A 20,918-nucleotide genomic window follows, 5' to 3' on the forward strand; every position below is an offset into this window, starting at 1 on the left:
TAACTATAATCCCTTTGGGCCGACTTGTCCTGGTCCAACATTAGTCCCCCCCTTGCTTTGCGCGATATCTTTAGATTTGCGTTTTCGTGCTCTCCACCTTTGCGCTTTGAATTCCGAGGTTTTTGTCTTGATACCTGAATAAAGTTAGTGGCAGGACGGGATAATGAAATGAAGGGAAAAATTAGTGAAAAAACGAATGAACGAAGCAAAAGAAAAATAGGAAATAACTGTTAATTCGAGATAGGAGTCAAATGTGTGTGTCCGAAAAAAGAAAGGAATTAAACGTAATGCTTTTTTTTTTTTTTTTTTTTTTTTTTTTTTGAAGGTATATATCCGCTCATGTGTGTTTTTGAATTTATTTTTCCAGATTTTTTTTTGTTTTTGCAGGTTTCCAGGCTAACCTCTTCGGCTTCCTCTCCAGGTATCTAAAAGAGGATTGCAGCGCGTGCTGGGCTCGCACTGTAAGTCGTCTACTCTCTCTCTTTATTGCTTTTCCTTTTTATCTGCGGGTCGGTCGTGTTTATAGTTTACCGGTTTATAATGGCCGACTTTCCTTCGTCGTCGTCGTCGCATAGTGCCGCCAACCGGGATCCCGGGAAGCGACCGTTAGAAGAGGGTGACGAGGAGTCTGTTTTGAACTTGGATAATTTAGAGATCCCGGACCTAGGTCAGTGTGGATCTTTCGATTTCTTAGGAAGCGATGAGTTTTTGAGGGAGGTGCCTCCAGGTCCTATGCCTTCCCCACCTTTAAGTCCTCGTACCCTGGAACTTAGGAATAGAACGGTCGAGGAAAGTCTTCGATTGGGTAGGATCGAATTTGAGAGCAAACCTAGTTTAAACTATCTTAGTTATTACATCACTGTCGACCCCCCTGTGAGTAAGTTGGAGAAGTACATCGACTTGTCTAACGGCTACCGGTATCGAGTGCCGACAGCAGATGAGAGGGTTTGGATGATGCCCGAGTTCGGGATGCATGGGGTTGCGATGATAATGTTTCAGTTTGGTCTTCGTTTGCCCATGCATCCGTTCTTCCTGACGATGTATGAGGCTATCGGATGTGGTCTAGGGCAGCTGACTCCAAATTCTGTTGCTCAGTTAAGTGGTTTCGTGGCGCTGTGTTGTGATAAGGGTCGATCACCGACTTTGAAATTGTTTTTCTCTATTTATGGTGTGCGGTACTATGGTGGTCAAGTATATTTCGACTCCCGACATCGACGGATGAAGATTGTTAGTGTTAGGTCATCGAATTCTGGTTATCACTCGCAATGGTTGTACGTCGGGGGTCCTGACTTGGAATTTGTAAAGCCTTGCGGGAAAATTAGTCGGGGCACGATTGATTATTTAAATAACATGGAGAAGCATGATACTGCCTACCTCGATGAGTTTCATGGGTCGAGGACATGGTATACGCACTTAGATTTGAAGGACTCTGGATTTTTAGGGATGCACGACTGTAAGGGGGATATATTAATTGTTATTGCCCTTATTTTGCTTACGTATTTAGTTTTTGTACTTGTCATTTTCGGCTCTTGCTTATTTTAAATTTCGTAAGTGTTTATATATAGGAAGGCTGACTTATTGTTTTGTTTGTTTCTTTGTAGTGGAAGGCGCCTCACTTAAAAAAGTTTTAGACGGAGGGATTCGAGGAGGAATGGACAAGGCAATGATGTTGTTATTGCAGCGTGCTGCGAGGAAGCCTGTTGATGCGGCCAGGGCTGGACCGTCGGGGGTTCCTCATTCAGTTTCAATTGAATTGCTTGATGACCAGGGAAACAAGGTAATTGAAGATAATGAGAGGGTTGTTTCAGATCTTGTCCGCGTGGAGGGCAACCCTCGAAAGCGGTTTCGGAGGGAGGACGATGAAGTGGCTGTTGGAGGCCGGGGGTTCGAGGGTGTGAACAAAGATGTGGCTACTGCCGGGGAAAGGGTTTATGGGAAGACCGTCGACCCTCGGTCGAAGAAAGAGGTGGTGAGGGTCGAGATCCAGCCCACGGAGCGATGGACGGGGGGGTCAACTGTGCCCTTGAGGGCACTTAACCTCTTTAACTTACCTCAGGACTTGGTTGCTTATGATGGGAGGAAGCGTGAGGACCTTGTTGATCGATGTAAGAGCCGGGCTGGGAGGGTACGTTCATTCCCTTCTCTTTTTTAATGTGCACGTTTCTTTGTTTTCATGTTCGGTCATGGTCGTTTGTAGTCGTAGTTGCCGACCCTGTTTTAATGTCCCCCCCTTCTTCCTTTTTTTTTTTTTTTTTTTTTGTTGCAGTTTCTTTCCGATTTTATGCATATACTGGAGGATTACAAGGCTGATGTTGATGGTGAGGCTTGTTCCAAGCTCGAGGCTGAAGTTGCTGCCTTGAAGGGGGAAAAGAAGAAGATTGCGGTGGGTTTTGCGGAACTCGAGCACAGGGTGGCTGATTTGACTAAGGCGAATTCCGCACTGTCTAAAAAGGTTGCTGAGATGGGGGCTACGGAGCAGGTGTCGAGTGGGAGGATACAGGAGCTGGAGGGTCGACTGCTCGAGGTGGAAAGGGAGCTTGAAGAGGAAAAAGGGAAGCGCCAAGGCTTGCTTCGACAGGTCGAAGGAATGGAAGTTTCCTACAAGTTGATCGTGCAAGAAAATGCGGATCTGAAGACAGAGGTAGAGAAAGCCGTTGAAGATATCGCTGGCGCTCTGGGCGACGGTTATGGACGATGCCTTCAACGGGTGGAAGAGGCTGGTTTTGCCATCGAGGGTCATGCCTTTGATGATTATCTTCGTGACCTGGCATCGAAGGGTGGTAACGCGTGAAGGCAGGGTATGCCCTGCGATTTTTGTAATCGTATTTGAACATTTTTTAAGTGTTTAAGAGCTTTATTGATACCAACATCATGGAGGTCCCAGAACTTGAGAAGTGTATTAAACATTGTGGTCCTGGATTTGTAAGAAGTATAAGGTATGCGATCTATTGTTTAAGCTTATTTCTATGATGTAAGCAGTTACGTATTGGCTGGTTTTGCTATCTATTTGTCTCGAGTTTGAAACATTAAGTCGTTTGTTAGCTTCGTAGTCGAGTGTTTACATTATGAGAGAGATTTTATTGACCAGACCGTCGACGTGAAGTGGTTGTATAAACACTTGTTTAGAAATGAATGATTATTTTTAATTAAGTAAGGAGCGAAGGAATTAAAAAGTCTGTGCTTTTTCCAAGTTAAATAAATTTGTTCATCATAACATCGTGGCGACCCCTATTACATCGAGGGTTTGTTTTTGAAATGGCATTTTACTGCCTCAAGATAACAAGTTACAACTGAGATTAAATTACTGATAGAACCTTTTGAGGTGGATTCCATTCCAAGTATTTTTGATGGGTTTCCCGTCGAGGTGAGCAAGCTCATAGGTCCCCGAGCTTACAAGTCTCGAGATCTGATAAGGGCCTTCCCAAGCTGGTTTGAATTTTCCTGAGACAGTGGGTTGTGACGCTGCGGAATCTCTTAAGACAAGGTCGTTAACCTTGAAGTCTCTGGGTTTGACTTTTTTGTTGAAGTACCTTGCAGTTTTTTCTTGTTGGGCTACCATCCGCATTCGGGCTTCTTCCCTTGTTTCTTCTAACAGATCATTGTGAAGGCGAAGTCCGACGAGAGATAAAGCGGGATCGAATACGTCGATCCGTGGTGAGCTGAGACTTATCTCGACAGGTATGACAGCGTCGACTCCATATGCAAGTCGAAAGGGAGTTTCGCCCGTCGCACTTCGGGGAGTTGTCCTATACGACCACAATACATTCGGAAGTTCGTCGACCCAACATCGGGGTATTTCTTCAATTCTTTTCTTCAGGCCTTGTAGGATGGTTCTGTTTGTTACCTCTGCTAGTCCATTTGCTTGGGGGTATGCTACAGATGCTTTGATGTGCTGGACTTTTAATTCGAGCAGAGCCTCCTCAAATCGCTTTCCTACAAACTGAGTGCCGTTATCAGAAACTAAGATTCTGGGGATCCCAAAGCGAAAGACGATGTATTCCATAAAGAATTCTATCATCTCTTTTTCTCGTATTTTAGCAAGTGGCTTTGCTTCGACCCATTTGGTTGCGTAATCCACCGCGACTACGATGTATTGGCACTGATTTTTGGATTTTGGAAAGGGACCCACAATGTCTATTCCCCATTGGAAAAAAGGGCATGGGCTGAGAATGGAGTTCAGCTCAGTCGTGGGTCGACGGTTTACATTTCCGTGTAACTGACATGCTTGACATTTCTTGACGTAATCTTCACAATCTTTCCGGACTGTAGGCCAGAACAGGCCTTGTCGGATAACTTTGAGGGCTAATGTTTTTCCTCCTAGGTGTTCTCCACAGATTCCCGTATGTATTTCCACGATCGCTTGGAGAGCCTCTTCTGGAGACAAGCAACGGAGCAGAGGCTCAGAGAGGGCACGTCGGTATAACTCCGAACCCACAACACAGTAGTTCCTGGCTTTGAACATGAGAGTGCGGGCTTCGGACTTATTCTCAGGCAACTTGTTGTCGATAATGTATTCAAGGAAGGGTTGGCGCCAATCGAACCTAGCCTGGATTTGATTGACTGATATCTCATCGATAGAGGGGGTTTCCAAAATGTCGACGTATGTTGGGCTGAGATTAGTGGGGGGACTGGAAGAGGCTAGTTTGGCTAGAGAGTCTGCCCACTGGTTTTCCTCCCTGTCGACGTTTGACATTTTCCATGAAGGGAATTTGCTAAGAAGCTCTTGTGTTCTTGTTAAATATCGGGCCATCCTTTCATTATGCGTCTTAAATTCGCCACTTATCTGCTTGCAAACCAACTGAGAATCCCCAAATATGTCAATGACCTCTGCTTCGAGATCGGATGCGAGCTTTAGACCGGCAATGAGTGCCTCGTATTCGGCCACGTTGTTTGTGGCGGAGAACCCGAACTTGAGAGCCTGCTGAATTTTGAATCCTCCTGGGCTGATTAATATGACCCCTGCTCCTCCCGAGCCGGACGTCGAGGATCCATCGACGAACAAAAGCCACGGATGAGACTGGTCCTCATCAGGTTTGTGCGTCTTGGACTGGAACTGGCATTCGGCGACGAAATCTGAGAGAACTTGGGCCTTGATCGCCGTTCGAGGTTTATACTCGATGTAGAACTGGCTTAACTCGATGGTCCAAGCTGCGAGCCTGCCTGTTATGTCAGGCTTGTGCAGGATTCTTTTCAGAGGAAGATTGGTCAGGACATGGATTTCTCTCGCTTGAAAATAATGGCGTAGCTTACGACTCGCGACAACGAGAGCGTATACGAGTTTCTCGACTTGAGGGTACCTTGTTTCCGCGTCTCGTAGTGAGTGGCTGATGTAGTACACAGGAATATCTTTTTCCTCATCGACACGGACCAATACTGCCGCGACCGTTTCGTCGGAAGCTGAGAGATAAATCCGTAGCGGTTCACCTGCTAAGGGTCGTGTTAGAACTGGAGGACTTGTCAAAAACATCTTTAGCTCCGTGAAATTCTTTTCACAGTCTTCGTTCCATTCAAAGTGCGATGATCTGGAAGCTTTTTTCATTGCAGAGAAAAACGGGAGGCATCTCTTTGAAGATTGAGGAATGAACCTTCGAAGTGCGGCTATACACCCTGTGAGTTTTTGTAAGTCTTTAATGGATCTTGGTTTGCTCATTTCTAGGATGGCTTTTGTCTGAGCTGGATCGGCCTCAATGCCTTTCTGGGTAACAAGGAATCCCAAAAATTTACCTGCAGTAAGGCCGAATGAACACTTTGCCGGGTTCAGTCGCATGTTATTTGCCCTTGCATTGGTGAACGTTTCTCGAAGGTCTGTCACGTGGTCGGAGGTAGCTTTTGACTTTGTGATCATGTCGTCGACGTATATTAGCATGTTTCTTCCTATCTGCGAAGAGAATATTTTATCCATTGTCTGCTGAAAAGTAGCACCCGCGTTGATTAATCCGAAGGACATTACTTTGTATCCAAAGACCCCTCTATGAGTGATGAAAGCAGTTTGTTGCCAGTCATTGGAATCCATCTTAATTTGATTATACCCCGAAAAGGCGTCCATAAAGGACAGGAGCTCGTTTCCTGCTGTGGCGTCGATGAGTTGGTCGATGTTGGGCAAAGGGTAAAAATCTTTAGGGCACGCCCTATTCACATCTGAATAATCAATGCACATTCTCCACTTCCCATTGCTTTTCTTAACCAGAACTACGTTTGATATCCACGTGGGGAATTGCACGGGCTCGATGAAACCGGCATCGAGGAGTCTGTCGACCTCTTGGTCGATGGCTGCTCTTTTCTCGGCCGAAAATATACGTTGTTTCTGGCGCACAGGCCTGGTGTCTTTACTGATGTGCAGCGAATGTCGAGCAATGGTCTCCGGGATGCCGGGCATGTCTTTCGGGACCCACGCGAAAATGTCGGAGAATTCCCGAATGAGGTTTGTGATATCTCTTTTGAGATCTGATGAGAGGTTTTTACCAATTCTTGTTGCTTTATCTGGGTTTCCTTCAAATACTTCTATATCCTCTGTTTCTTCGAGAGGGGAGCATGAATTGCTTGTGGATGACTCAACCAATTCTCTTGGGTCGATATCTAGTACTTGATTGACTTCTAGCTCTTCCTCTGTCTTTTTTCTTGGAGAAACGGTGGTTAGATAGCATTGTCTTGCTGTTACTTGATCACCAATCATTTCTCCCACGCCGAAATCTGTGGGAAACTTCATTTTCAAGTGGGATATAGATGTTATAGCTCGGAGCGCGGTGATCGTTGTTCGTCCCAAAATAGCGTTGAAGCTTGAGGAAGCGCTAATCACATGGAATTTGACCATTTTCCAAATCTGACAGGGAGGGGAACCGAAGAGCACTGGCATATCGATGGTTCCTACAACGTGAACCTCATTCCCTGTGAACCCGTATAGCGGGGTTCGGGAGTTTTCGAGTCTTCGATCTCCTATGTCCATTCGGGAAAAAGCATGGTGATATAACACATCGACGGAGCTACCATTATCGACCAACATTTTCTTAACCGTATTGTTTCCCACCCGTGTTGTGATGACGAGAGCATCTTGATGACCTTCGATGAGACCGGGACGATAATCGTCATCAGAGAAAGAGATGACGGGGGAGGGATTCACTCGAGGGCGTTTAGCTGTCGAGGGATTGACATTAAAGACTTCTCGAGCATAAATTTTGCGAGAGTTGTGGGAGAGACCCCCGGCGGCTACGCCCCCGAAAATAACGTCGATTACACGGTCGTTTTCGCCTCGATGCTGACGTCTGGGTTCATCATCGTGTTGCACATAGTGGACTAGTTGCCCTCGACGAATTTTTCCTTCGATGAGATTGCTAAGTTGAAAACATTGCTCTGTTGTATGGCCGGTGTCTTCATGATATTCACAATATCTGGAGCTTGGGGGTCTCCCTGGTTTCATGGGTCTTGGAGGGCGATAGTCCGGCTCCGTTTTCAATACCGCCAAAATTGTCGTTTTCTCAGTGTTGAGTTTCGTGAACTCTTTTTCAGATCGATTGTGGAGTTGCCAATCCCTTTCTCTTCTATCCCTCGGGGGGAGGTCCGATGTGCGAGGCGGGGGCGACCTACGTCGCTCTCGGCGTCTTTCCCTCGCAGGGGATCGTGGACTGTAGCTTCGTCGTCGTTCGTACTTTGACGACCTCCGTGGAGATTGTATACAGCTTACCGCTTCTTGAAGCATCATGCGGTGTTCTATAATCTGGAACGCAGCCTGTAGTGTTTTCGGCCTTTTTTCAAAGATCTCTTCTAAAAGGAGGCCATGCCTAGACTTATCGATGCCCGCTGTCAGGAAATTGACAGCCATCTGTTCTATTAAGTCTGGAATTTCTGCTATCTCTTCCCTGAACCGGGTTAGAAAACTCCTGAGACTTTCGCCGGAGCGTTGATGCATCGTCATCAAGGATGCAGTAACTTTGATTCCTTTGTAGTTGCTGGAAAATCGGGCTTGAAACTTGCTTTTCAGAGTTGTCCACGAGTCGATTGAGCGAGGTGGCAAGTTACTGTACCATCGGAGAGCCGTGCCTTGAAGGCAAGTGGAGAAGAACTGACACCTAGCGATCTCCGAGTGGCCGAAGAAAGCCATGCGACCGTCAAATGTATTTAGAAATGCTAACGGGTCCGAGGATCCGTCGAAATGATCGAGAGCAGGCGTTTTCAACGTCCTGTCGATGCGCGCCTTCTCAAGCACTAATGATAGGGGGCTCTCAGAAACGGTTTCAAACCCTGCCTGATTTCTCATCAAGGTACGCATCTGGGCGATTTCTTCCTGCATTTTAGCGAACTCCTCGTGAGATATAGATTCTGTGGATTCTGTCTGATGTGAGACATCGGCAGATGACACTGTCCTCTGTCGACGTTCGCGAGGTTGCGAATATGTTGACTCCGCCGAGGGCTCATATTCGTACTCCGCATCATCCTCATCATAGAATTCATCATCTTGTCCTTCATTTTGAATTGTAGTTTGTTGGAGCTCTCGACGGAGACGGTGAATCTCACGTTTTCGCTCAAGTTTAGCCTGCAATCTCTGAGCTTCGCGTTCTAGAAACTCGAGTTCTTCATCTGAATCAAGGGAATCTTTCGGATTTCCTTGGTTTTGGGCTTTTAGCCTTTCTTTCTTTTCCAAATGTAGCCGAACGTCGCTCGAGAGAACTTTTTTTCCTTTAGATGTTTGAATTCTAAAACGCTGGTCTGGCACAGCTTTTCTTTTTCTGTCCCTTTGGAGTGAATCCTTCAATCCTAGAAATTGATCTTCTGAAGGAGCCTCAGGTGGAGGGAACAAACACTTCGGTTTCAATGCTGGTTGTTTTGGAAGCTCACGATCGTCGAGGGTCGAGGGGTCGGCGGCAACTTCTGCCGTCAACTTCTTTACCTCAGTTGGTCCGGCGGTTCCCGGATCAAGCTCCTCTACAATCATCTTCTGGTTGGATCTTGTTAAAGCAAAGCTCCTTCTAGCGCCAAATGATGTACCAATAATATTATTATTAGTCTATATTTTTAGGAGATGATCTTCTTTGCTTAATTAGCCAACCCCTTCAAATGGGGTTGTTGTTCTTTATTTATAATAAGTCCCAAATGGGCTCAATCCTTACAATCTGGGCCTTCTTGGGCTTTACATGATGTATTGTGATTATTCTAACTATAATCCCTTTGGGCCGACTTGTCCTGGTCCAACACAAAGAAAACACGGTAAGGCCCCAGGAGTAACCTAAATTTGTACCCATTTTTGTCCAAATCTGATCAACAGTGCTATATTGCCCGTTCCAATTTAAGCTAGTCCTCGTTCCAATTTAATTTAAGATAGGGAATAGTATCGGCTCACCCACCTAAATCTTTTTAATAATAAAATATTATATTATTATGTTTTATGTATTCGTTAATTTGTTAATTGAATGTTATTATATATATATATTAAGTAGTTATTAATTATATTTTTTAATTTTCACTTATATAAATAATAGTTATTTAACAAAAAATATATTAAACACCATGAATTGTTTTAATTTAAATTAATAAGATATTAAAAATAAAAAAACTCATATTACTTTTTGAAATGCATTAATCGAGTATTTGTTGGAACAATATACTAATTTGGAGTAGTTTAATATTTGTTATTTTTCTTTTAGTTAATTATATATAATATTAATTTTTCTTCACTTTTCTTGTTTAAGTATAATGTTTTTATAATTTAATAAAATTTATTAAGTTTGAAATTAAGATGATATTATTCATTCCGCGTCCAATTGAATTAATAGGTATGTGAATTAATATCAACACATTAAAATAACAATATATTAATAGTTCAAAGAATAAAATATTGATATATGAATTTGGACCAAAATTTAGACCGAACTGTTGAAATAGAGAGTTGTCATGGTCCAAATTTAGGCCAAAAACTCTGGCCACTCTAGGAGTTGTCCTAAAAGTCAAAATTTAACTTATAATCGGAATCAAAATATTATTTTATCAAATTTATTATTTTATTAAAATTAAAAATACATATTTTCATTACTAACTTATATCCCGTGCGATGCATGGACTAATTATAATATTTAAAATTTTATTATTATATAAAAGTAAATTTTAAAATATAATAATTATATATTATCGAGATTAATGAAATTAAAATATTTATGTAAAGAGGTGGTAAGCAAAGATTAAAATGAACAACATAATTGTCTCTATTTAAATGCGTATGAATTCAGCATCAAATCAATTATTCAAGGAAGTCAATTACATACGTCAGAAAACTAACCCGTTAAATTGGAATTCCAGGGATGGTGAATGTAACAGAGGAGGAGTTATTTGAGCAAATGATATTGTCGCAAGAAGAAGTTTGGTCGGGTCTGTCGGGTCATATAATTGAATTTGAGTAGGACGCTGCTTTCTTTTTTTTTTTATCTGTTTTTCTCATTTTTTTCATCGAGTACCGTGTATTTTGCCATTATTTTTTAATTATTTTTTTAAATATAAAATAGGAATAATCGTTGAACCAAATTATAATTTATTCCGGTTATTATAGTATCATATATATATATATATATTATTATTGAAGGATTCAAAATCCTACTACAGTATATCAGTCGATTCGCTTTTTGGGTACACAACCTATAAAAAATGGGAGTCTTGAATTAAAGTGGTGTATCTGAATGATTTGGTATTGTTTTTTAATATTGTTTTTTTTTTAATTTTTTCTCGGTATATTAATTATTTTGTTATATTTTTATCGTAGCTAACACGCAGTCGCTACCCTTCGGGTGCGCACTGGGTAAAGTGTTTTGTTCCTTCTAATAGAGGTATAAAAAAAGTTGAGTATAATTAAAAATTAAGTTGGATAATAATTCATAGAGTTTGTAATTATATTAGATACATGATTTAACTTTTTTTAATATTAATTATATTTGCTTAAACTTTATTTTGAAATGTGTTAAAAAAAAATTTAGGAAGCTGTTAACAAACCGATCAAACGAAATCATGTTTCGCTTGTAATAGTATAGTATAGATAGATAGTATAGATAGATAGATGTCGGAATGGAAGAAAATAATTATTTCATATATGTTATTATTTTATAAAGATTCAATAAGCCTCGGGAAATTAAATATATTTGGCCCCTGTGGCCTCCCCTATTTCATAAGTTTAAAGGCTCTTGAGCGTGATTGGATAGTCTCGGCCAAAGAATTTGGGGGTCGTTTGGTTATTTGATATATATATATTGTGTTTGGTTGAGTGTTGTAATAAATATTTTTAATTTAAAATATGTTAAGTTAATAATTTTAATTTAATTAAATATAATTTTAATATATTTTTTGTTCATAAATTTCTTTTAGTACTAAACATTTATTTTTAATTACTTAAATAAAAATTAAAATAGTGAAATAAAAAATTATCTCATACCCCTCTCTCATACCCACCTGTCTACTTGGATACGAAAAACATAACTTGGAAGTTTGAGGAATGACTATGAAATTCTATTTTTCTGAACCAAACTCCAGATACGGGGTTGAAATTGCTCAAACTCATACCCGATTCTAGAATATGGCAAACCAAACTATCCCTTATTTTGTTCCAAATATAGAGTTTGTTTGTGTTCGTTTTAATATTTATCAGAAGAAAAATGTTAGGGATCTCAAATTTTTACGTTAAATTTTTTCTCAAATATGATGTATCACATAAATAGTTGGTAACCTTCCTAATAATAACATAAAATCTATGCATTCATATGCGCCACAAATCAAAATCAGCCATGTATTAATCACGTCATTTGATAAAAAAATTTAATAAGATATATGGGGTACATGATTTTTTTAAATACGCATAATAGCCAAATTATTCCAAAACTATAGATTTTGTTAGACAAATGTGTCGTTGGACAAACACGACTTCTGTAAAATTGAAACACCTTTTTTGGTAAGGAATATACATTGGCTTGATTAATTCTGATTTGAGTGGAGAGAAATTAGTGAGAGTTCACATTTTTTCAACTTTACCATGCGTATTAGGAGAAGTTTATTTGTCATTTTTAAATTTATATACGAGTTTAATTTATTTTATTTCCAACACAAATTTGACTTCATGTAAGTGAAACTAAGATATATTGTTAGGAGGGCAATCATGTGTTCCATGTGTGTCATCTCTTTTCTTACTCATTAATTGCATTTACGTGTTCTTTTTATGCCTGATCTCAGTTCTTTGATCACGTGAAATATAAAAAAATGACTAATAGAATAATATGGAACATATTAGGCGACAAGAAAGAGAGAATCCGCTAGGAACCGTCAAATACATGAAAAAATCCATGCTTAGACGACACGAAGAAGTGGGGAAGAAGTGGGGTTAATTCATGGATGTAGTGTAGCTCGTGGTGCACCTGCTGTCTCATATCTGCTTTTAGTAGATGATTATTATCTGTTTTTTAAAGCTACATTAACTGAAGCATCCACTGTTAAGAATGTGTTGTTAAGGTATGAAGCAGTGTCTGGACAAGCTATTAACTTTGGAAAGTCAAGCGTAGTATTCAGTCCTAATACTACACAGCAGAATAGGAATGATGTATGTGATGTTCTACAAGTGAATGAAGTATCTAAACCTGGTAATTACTTGGGGTTGCCAATGCATATAGGACGACGGAAAAATAATGCATTTAAATTTCCGAGTGAGCGTGTAAGTCAGAAACTATAGAGCTGGGGTAATAAAGCGATATCAAAAGTAGGTAAGTTAGTACTTCTCAAAACTGCAGCACAAACAATCCCGAACTTCTAGATGCAGTTACTCTTAATACCAGTAGATATATGTAATGTCATTATTCAATGACAAATGAATTCCTTTTGGTGGAGTAATGGAAGAAGTACTAAAGGTGTGAGGTGGATGGCCTGGGATAAACTTTGTGTTAATAAAGCAGGAGGGGGCTTGGGTTTTAGGGAGTTAAGTAAGTTCAATATCGCTATGCTAGCGAAGCATGGATGGCGAATGTTGAATAATTGTAACCCGTTGGTCACATAAATCATGAAAGCTAGGAATTTTCCTAGTTGTGATTTTTTACAAGCTAAAATTGGTGCCAACCCTAATTATATGCGGAGAAGTATACTTGCAGCACAAGAACTGGTCTGTCAGGGGAGCAGAAAATGTATTGGAAATGGTGAAGATACAGCAGTTTGGGGAATACCATGGTTACCATGTAAGGATAATGGGTACTTAATGACTGAGATGCCTCATCAATTGGAGGATATAAGAGTCGTAAACTTTTTGAAGACGGGTACTTACTGCTGGGATGATGAAGTGGTGAATGATATTTGTAATGGGTGAGATGCTCAGTTAATTAGGTCAATTCATAACCCGTTGCCAGAAGAAGAGGATTCCTGGTATTGGATTTTGGAAGCCTCAGGTTTGTTTTCTGTCAAAAGCTGTTACAGGATAATACAGGGTGAACAATATTGGGAATTGGCTTCTTTCTGGAAGAATTTGTGGTCATTGGAACTGCCGGGGAAAGTTATAAATTTTGTATGGCGGGTATGTAGATATGTATTGCCAACAGTTGTTGCTCTTTCCACAAAGAGGGTCCAGATTTATCAAAAGTGTTTGTGGTGTTTAGTGCGTAATGAAGATGCACATCACATTTTATTTGATTGTTCTTTTGCTCGTTTGGTTTGGCAGCAGGCTAATATTTCTAAGATTACATCTGCTACTTACATGGGCGACATCATGGAGTTTTTCCATCAGCTAAGTACAGTATGCTCGAGGGAGAAGTTCATGTTGATACTCATGATTTGTTGGAATCTTTGGCATCGTAGGAATAGGTGGGTTTGGGACAAAATCAGTATTTCTGAATTTGGGGTGTATGAAAAGGCGATGAACATGCTGTTTGATTGGAAGCAACGTTGTTTGGAGTTTAAAATTCATAAAGGACCGAGCACAACATCTATAACAAAATGGAAACCTCCACAACAGGGTTGGGTTAAAATAAATACCGATGTTGCTGTCTTTGTAGAGGCTGGATACACTGGGATTTGATGTGTTCTTCGTAATGCGAATGGAGAATTTGTTCGTGCCAAAAATCGAAGACTTGCAGCACTGTATCAACCAAGGGAGTCAGAAGCACTGAGATTTAAAGAAGCAATCATGTGGGCTATAGAAATGGGGTACAAAAGGTGCGTGTTTGAAACCGATGCTAAGGAGCTTGCAGAAGCCTGTAAACAGGTACAAGGGCGTGTATATTTTCATGCAATTGTGTCAAGTTGTGTCGAGTTATTTAAGCACTATGATTAAGTGTTAGTTGAATATGTTCATCGGTCTGCGAATGAGGCAGTTCATAGATTGGCAAGGGCTACTTATTTTAAGTCAAATGTCCACGAGTGAGTTGATACCGCTCCAGATTTTATTTTTGATGTATTGTGTATTGATTCTATTTTAATAAAAGCAAGTTCGTTATTTTCAAAAAAAAATGAAAGTTAAAACTTTAAATACTAGAGATTTTTAAATCTAGTTTGTCGCGGGTGCTTCAGAACCCGTCGAACAAGTTGTTAGCAACAATAATATAGCGAGACAATCAACACCGAATGATCTAAGATTAGAGCTGAACAAATTGATCCAAATCAATACTCACAACAAGTTTACTTCACATGTTTTCATAACAAGCCAAATTCTAATATTTAGTGTCTGTTTGGGAAATCTTAAAATAAGTAACTTATGACTTAAATCGAATAAGTGCCTGATAAGTGATAAGTTGATAACTGCTTATAAGTTATACAAGTGTTTGGATAATTTAACTTATAAGTCAGATTTTTTTATTTAAATGAACTAAAATAAATAATTTTTAAATATAACTATCTTAATTCTTATACTTTAAGTTAGATTAACATATAAAAAATATTTTTAAAAACCAAAATTGATAAAAAAAATGAAAAATAAAAAATAAGTTGAGAAAAAGTATGTCGTTGCCAACATTCAACTTATCAGCTTATAAGTTGTAAATTCAACTTATAAGTTGGGTCGACAAACACCCGTCAATAAACTGTTGCGGGCTTATCAGTCAATAAATTAACTTATAAGATTTGCCAAACAGGCCCAAGATTTATATTCACCAAAAAATTATTCAAGACAACTACCAATACTTGCAGCAAGTCTACTTCACAATTTTCAACATAAATAAAAGCTGAATATACAAAACGTACAATCATTAAAAATTTTTGTGAACATAACTACCTCCAACTCTGAGGCAAGACAGTGCTCAACTTATCGAATGAGAAAGACATGCCCATTTACAATTGGTATTAGATTAGTTTGGCTTCTTAGATCTTCCTTAGTCAGAATTTCATCTTCTTCTTGCGGTGTCCACATAACTCGCACATATTTTATATCTTCTTTCGGCACACGTAGAAGTGTTTGCAACACAGCGAAGGAATCGACTTACTCTCCTTCCATTTCCCTTTTTACTGGAATCTGGTGTTTGCCACTAGCAAGCACACAAATTGTAGCAAATGTATATTCATTGTCAATGCCTCTCTTGGCATTAACCATACCAGCCTTTTTATATTTTACACCGTCAACATTCTCAAATGTCTTCTCGTCTTTGACAAATTTGTCGAATTTGTGTAGAACTTCTTGAAAATCCTTGCTTAAGCTCTCCATAGTGTCATACTTTTCGAAATATAGGAGTAATAATTGGAAGAAAAATTATCGTGTTGGGTAAGAGCTCTCACCGTCTCTTTTTATACGTAGTTGAGACCTTCTAAGGTGGATGTATCTGCAACTTCAGCTATTTTGTTGAGCTTCCTTTGTAACACTCTTTGCTTGTCCAAAACTCCAGCCTTTGATTAAGCAAGGCAAGAAAGAAAAATGGACATATAAGCTGCATTACATTCGAAATTGTAACTATAACCTCGTTTGTTTCGTCAACTTTTATAATTACACATGAACTTGAACTTCCCCGTAACTAAATTGCAACTACAAGTTTCAAAGTAATTAAAATATACGCGTTTGGTTTATTAATATGTAACAAGAGGTTACATAGTCAATTTTGTTAACTAATTAATGTTTTTATATTAAATAACTACGGTGATTACGGTGGAGCTTGTTAACTATCTTTCCCCTGTTTTATGGTAATTACAAAAATCATATAACTTGAAGTTCCCTTGTCTAGTTTAAAATATAGCTTAAAATACAGCAAACCAAGCGGTAACCCATTTTAATTCCAATGAACTTTAAATTACGTAATCGGGTTATATAGAAACAAACGAGGGCTATATATGATGCTTAACTTTTTGCACACACTTTAATCTATTTGACCGGATAATTATATATATATATATATATTATTTTTAAATCTTAAAAAAATAAAATTTATAAATATTTGGTCAAAACACAAAATAAAGTATACTGAAAATAATAAAAACAGAGGGCGTAATTTTTATCAAACCTGGAAAATGAGCATAGTTCCCGTGGGATCGGCCAAATCCCCTGTTGCCACATAACTAATAAACAAAATTATCGGAAAAAATCTGGAAAGCAGGGGTGCGGCACTGCGCACCGGGTGCGGACTGGTGCGGCGGTGCGCGGGGTGCGGCGTCATACGTACGGGGTGCGCCACCCGGCGTATCACCGTATTACCTGGCTGGGATTCGGGGGAGTGCGAGAGAGGGGGTGCGGGAGGGGTATTTATGATCATTTTCAGCTACTGTAAAACAACGAAAACCCGGGAGAGGGAGGGAGGGAGGGAGAGAGAGAGGGGAAGGGAGAGAGATCTGTTCGTCTTTAGTTAACACGTTCAATCGAAGTCGTTGATGTACTTGTACATGTGTATATATGCGTGACTGTGTATGTACATATATGTATATGTTAATAATAATATATTAGTTGGGCCTGTTATTTGGGCCTGTGTATGTCAACTATTTGTTGACTGGTTCAGCCCACTAAGGCACCAACTTAATTTGTATCACCTACTACACTTATAGCCTTATTTTTACTTTCCTCTCATTTTTTGTAATTATGTTTATAAAAAAATGTTAAATAAATAAATATATATTATTTTTTTAAAATATTTAAAATTATCCCTCGCACCCGAATCCCCATATTTTGAAATTTACCAAATTCCCGTATCCCCGCACCGCGCACTCACGCACCCGTGCTTCATAGCTCTATTATCTTAGTTTCTTCAATGTCCTCAAATGACGGTTCAACTCCAGCAAAAACAACATCCTTACAGTATTGAAGATAAGTGGGCATGCCTTTCGAATACTCTATTTATACAAAAGTAACATTAACTAGCAAATATATTATTGAGAAAACTATGGAACTAAGAACAAAAGGGAAATTGTACAGCAAAGGAGAAAAAAATCTTAAAAGCCCAGTGCGTCATAATCTAAATAATTACCAAATGTGTCAAGAAGATCCCTATATTTGGTATCAAGAGTCAGTAGCAGCTCCTTAGCATCAAAATCAGTTGAAGTCTTGGCAACATCATTCAAGTTAGCATCAGACTCAGTATCCAGCTCATTTTCTCCACAGGCAGTTGATAAAGAACTAGAACCAGAAAAATCTGCTTCCCAGTTTCCAAAACCATGTATATTGTACAAAATTCTTATTGAAACTATTAGTATATACATTACGCATGCACGGGCAGGAAGCCTCCGTGCATTAGCTGATAAACGACACTCGGGAGGCATAGACCATTCGTATATGCAACACGCATGAGGAAGAATCTTATCCGCAGGAAGAGACATGAACTGATAGGGCATCCTTTAGGGGGAGGATCAATTTCTTTTTCAATATCAGCAAAGGCAGAAAAATAAAGGAGCTTCCCTTCAAAAATCCACTTCAAGATGTCTGTAGGCAGAACAGCTTCCCGCAAGAAATGGCAAGCCAAAAATGAAATCACTATTGAATGATATAATGGTATAGTCTTACTTAAAGATCTATACCAAATCATTAGAGCTCGCTGACCAAGTAAATTGTGAGGTTCATCTCTGTGATTACCACTGGATACGAAACCATCCACTGGTCCTGAAATGTCAAAACAACAAAGTTGAACACGCAAACAAGAACAACAGATAAAGCCTAAATTAAATGATTCATGTATTGTCACTAGACTAAGCACGCTTTTAATTAATTTTTGCCTGTTAAGAAAATAAGATTTACAGATCTTATGCAAAAATTAAAAGAAAAAGAGTACCATATTTAGATATTTTACTACCCCAAACTCTTAAAAGGATGTCAAATGTCAATATTAATCTCAAAGTGCATCCATATAAAAACCTCTATAATGGTAACGAAATGAAGATAATAATTCTTATATGAAATCAAGTAAGAAACCCACTTGAAACTGTATAGGTTGTTTCAACTGCTACTATCACATGGAAGGTTTATAACTGTAAATAGACTATCTAAAGAATGTATACATAAGTTGAACTGTAGAAGCACAGTGATACCAATATAATTGTGTGGTTAAAACTAATTACTTTAGCTAGTTCGATATAATAAATAAACTGAAAATTAAAAGCATAATTTAAAAATTACAAGGATAAAGAGGACCAGTAGAAGCCCTTTCCCAAAATTTTAGACAGATAAACTACCTATAAGCCGTATATGTTCAGGAAACTGGTAGAAGCATAAATGGAAAAAAAAAATTGTAACTTTAACACAAAGCATTCTACAAGTAATAAGGAAAATTGTATCAAATGTCCTTGGACTAATAAGTATGACATTCAGCTTAATTTGAAAAGAAACTTAAACCGCTTTTTCATCTTCAACTTTGAGCTTTTATTATGTAATTTCTACTCACAACAATTTTCCCTCTTACCCTACAAAATCTGTTAGTCACGAAAATGCTGAAGTTTCCCAGGTTCCCAAAAGATGTGAGGAATATTACATTTTAAGTGCTAACAAAGACACTTCATCTACCCTATAAAACTATTTCAAAACATTCGGTGCATTGTAAAAACAATGAAAAAATAACTTGAACAACTTACTTACAGTAAATCAGACTAAAATTGTTGACAGTTGAACACATAAACTTTTACAATGTGGTAGAGTCTTCTAATAATTTACAAGAGTGCAAACATTTACACACATTAGTAGCATCTAATCAAAGGATAACTAGACTCAAAACAAAAAACAATTTTCTATGTTTTCACGTGCAAGACCTTATACATAATACATTACATTGAACATATATAACATTGAACATGTAAGTGAAGAATCTGCATACATTATCATTACTTGAAGGATAACTGGACTCAAAACAAAAACTTTTTACAATGTTATATTCCCAAGTAGCCTAAGTGACTTGTTTAAGTAAGAACCAATACATCAATACATAACACTAACACATAAAACACTAAACATTTAAATCAAGAATCCACATACATTATCACAAAAAAAATCCCAAAAAAGAGGCAAAAACTCAATACCTTGAGACTGAGATTCGGATTGCGTAATAGCTTCATCAGCCCAATCCTCCGCGAAAACCCCACTCAACGCAAGAAAATGCCACCAAATTTGTGCAGTGACATCGACAACTCTTTCATTAACACCAAATTCCTCAACCAAAGTCGTACATTGCAACTGAATCTGTTAGATTGTAATCTCTATTTATCATAACTATGAATTGAGCATAAAAGCTGAAATATGCATTATATAGAAGAAGCAGGTGTTTTTGAATTGTGTTACAAGCACCCTCATTCTGAATACCAGACCCTATATTTATACTAGAACTTCTAACTAACTCCCACTACTCTATCCAGCTCTCATTCTATTTTGTTATTTTTTGACGTCATTATTTTAAGCTCAAATTTTGCAGAGACCTTTATTACATCTATATATAGCTCCTTTAAAATTTTCATGATTTTATAAAATGTTTAATTGAGCTTTTTATTGTAACCGACTCAGCAAATTTGCAAGTGTACGCCACGAAAACCGGTTTTACTAAAACGGCCATAGCTCCTAAACCGTAAATTGTAATCAAGCGATTCAAGCGTCCACGCGAAGATTATAGCATGATCTATCTATTACAGGTAGATTATATCCAAGGTTCCATAAGTTTTATTTCCAGTTTTCTGCTTAACCTAGGCAGTCGGAAATCGGGCATTACGACGGCTTGTTTTTAAGTACTTTACCATTCTCAAACACAACCAAACCATCATCACTTTATCAACATCCAAGGATCTACCATTTCAATATCTCATAATCTCAAGAACATCAAGAAAAACTCATAATATCCATATTTTACAATCCAACCATCAAAATCAATCTTTTATAATCCAAACTCCATAAATCAACATATACTTAACTATGACACAAACTCAAGTTTACAAATCAACTAAATCAAAAGGGTGGATGATGTTTATACCTTTATTGGATCCTTAGAACATCTAGGAAGAGTGTAGTAACCTTGGAGATACTTTATCTATCCATAACAAACCTTAAACTAACAAGAGAAATCAAGAAAACAAGTTAGAGATTTTCGGAGTTACTATTCAGCACCTCCTTATAAATATTTTTATAAAATTTAAAAATCTACCAATGGACTTAAAATTTTGGACGAGTCTTACTCATGATATAAAGAAGCTTTGATAAAAATTTCATGATTTTAGGAGCTCTAGAACTTGAGATATGAATTTTTCTTTCTCTTTTGGGCAGTTTTGGAGAAGTGGAGAAAAAGAGAGAAATGAGAGGGTTTTGCTTGGCTTCTTGGAGAAGAATGACTATAATTGAAATGTGTGGTGTATATGCAATGTATATGGCTGGTCCTTTTCTCTCAATAAAGCCACTTTATTCACTTGTATAGCCAAATGTCCAAGCTTGCTCAAAAATCTTCCATGAATCCCTAAATCATGGAATCATGTTTCTAACCATATTCCCTTGGTTCTACTATTCTAGTTGGCTTGAAACTAATTGGTTTGCATGGCTCTTGCATGAG

General features: G+C 38.5%; 2 protein-coding genes and 1 long non-coding RNA gene across 3 annotated transcripts; 2 read left to right on the plus strand and 1 right to left on the minus strand.

The window, feature by feature from the left end:
* The first annotated feature begins 384 nt into the window (after positions 1-384).
* Positions 385-3,293, plus strand: LOC141666818 (uncharacterized). The gene is made up of 3 exons (XM_074473026.1): positions 385-461; positions 1,602-2,125; positions 2,267-3,293. The coding sequence occupies exons 2-3, from the start codon at positions 1,652-1,654 to the stop codon at positions 2,789-2,791; spliced, it is 999 nt and encodes a 332-aa protein (XP_074329127.1). The 5' UTR covers positions 385-461; positions 1,602-1,651; the 3' UTR covers positions 2,792-3,293.
* Positions 3,294-13,012: 9,719 nt separating this feature from the next.
* LOC141664593 (uncharacterized) lies at positions 13,013-14,017 on the plus strand. Its single transcript, XM_074470551.1, has 3 exons — positions 13,013-13,308; positions 13,420-13,516; positions 13,661-14,017. Exons 1-3 carry the CDS (start codon positions 13,013-13,015, stop codon positions 14,015-14,017), a joined length of 750 nt encoding a protein of 249 aa, XP_074326652.1.
* Positions 14,018-17,261: 3,244 nt separating this feature from the next.
* On the minus strand, positions 17,262-20,708 carry LOC141667319 (uncharacterized). Its single transcript, XR_012552568.1, has 4 exons — positions 20,551-20,708; positions 20,349-20,426; positions 19,411-19,570; positions 17,262-18,004 (listed from the first exon to the last, which is right to left on the minus strand). It is a non-coding gene; the product is annotated as an uncharacterized LOC141667319 (long non-coding RNA).
* Positions 20,709-20,918: the final 210 nt, after the last annotated feature.

This window comes from Apium graveolens, chromosome 6 (genome assembly GCF_009905375.1).
Source record: "Apium graveolens cultivar Ventura chromosome 6, ASM990537v1, whole genome shotgun sequence".
NCBI classification, from domain to species: Eukaryota; Viridiplantae; Streptophyta; class Magnoliopsida; order Apiales; family Apiaceae; genus Apium; species Apium graveolens.

Bases quoted from the DNA above. Each gene is read 5' to 3' on its own strand.
- LOC141666818 (XM_074473026.1), top strand. From the start codon at position 1,652: ATGGACAAGGCAATGATGTTGTTATTGCAGCGTGCTGCGAGGAAGCCT. The intron at 2,126-2,266 runs GTACGTTCATTC...TTTTTGTTGCAG, and splicing joins GTAAGAGCCGGGCTGGGAGG to TTTCTTTCCGATTTTATGCA.
- LOC141664593 (XM_074470551.1), top strand. From the start codon at position 13,013: ATGAAAGCTAGGAATTTTCCTAGTTGTGATTTTTTACAAGCTAAAATT. The intron at 13,309-13,419 runs GTGAGATGCTCA...AAGCTGTTACAG, and splicing joins GTGAATGATATTTGTAATGG to GATAATACAGGGTGAACAAT. The intron at 13,517-13,660 runs GTATGTAGATAT...TTGGTTTGGCAG, and splicing joins TTATAAATTTTGTATGGCGG to CAGGCTAATATTTCTAAGAT.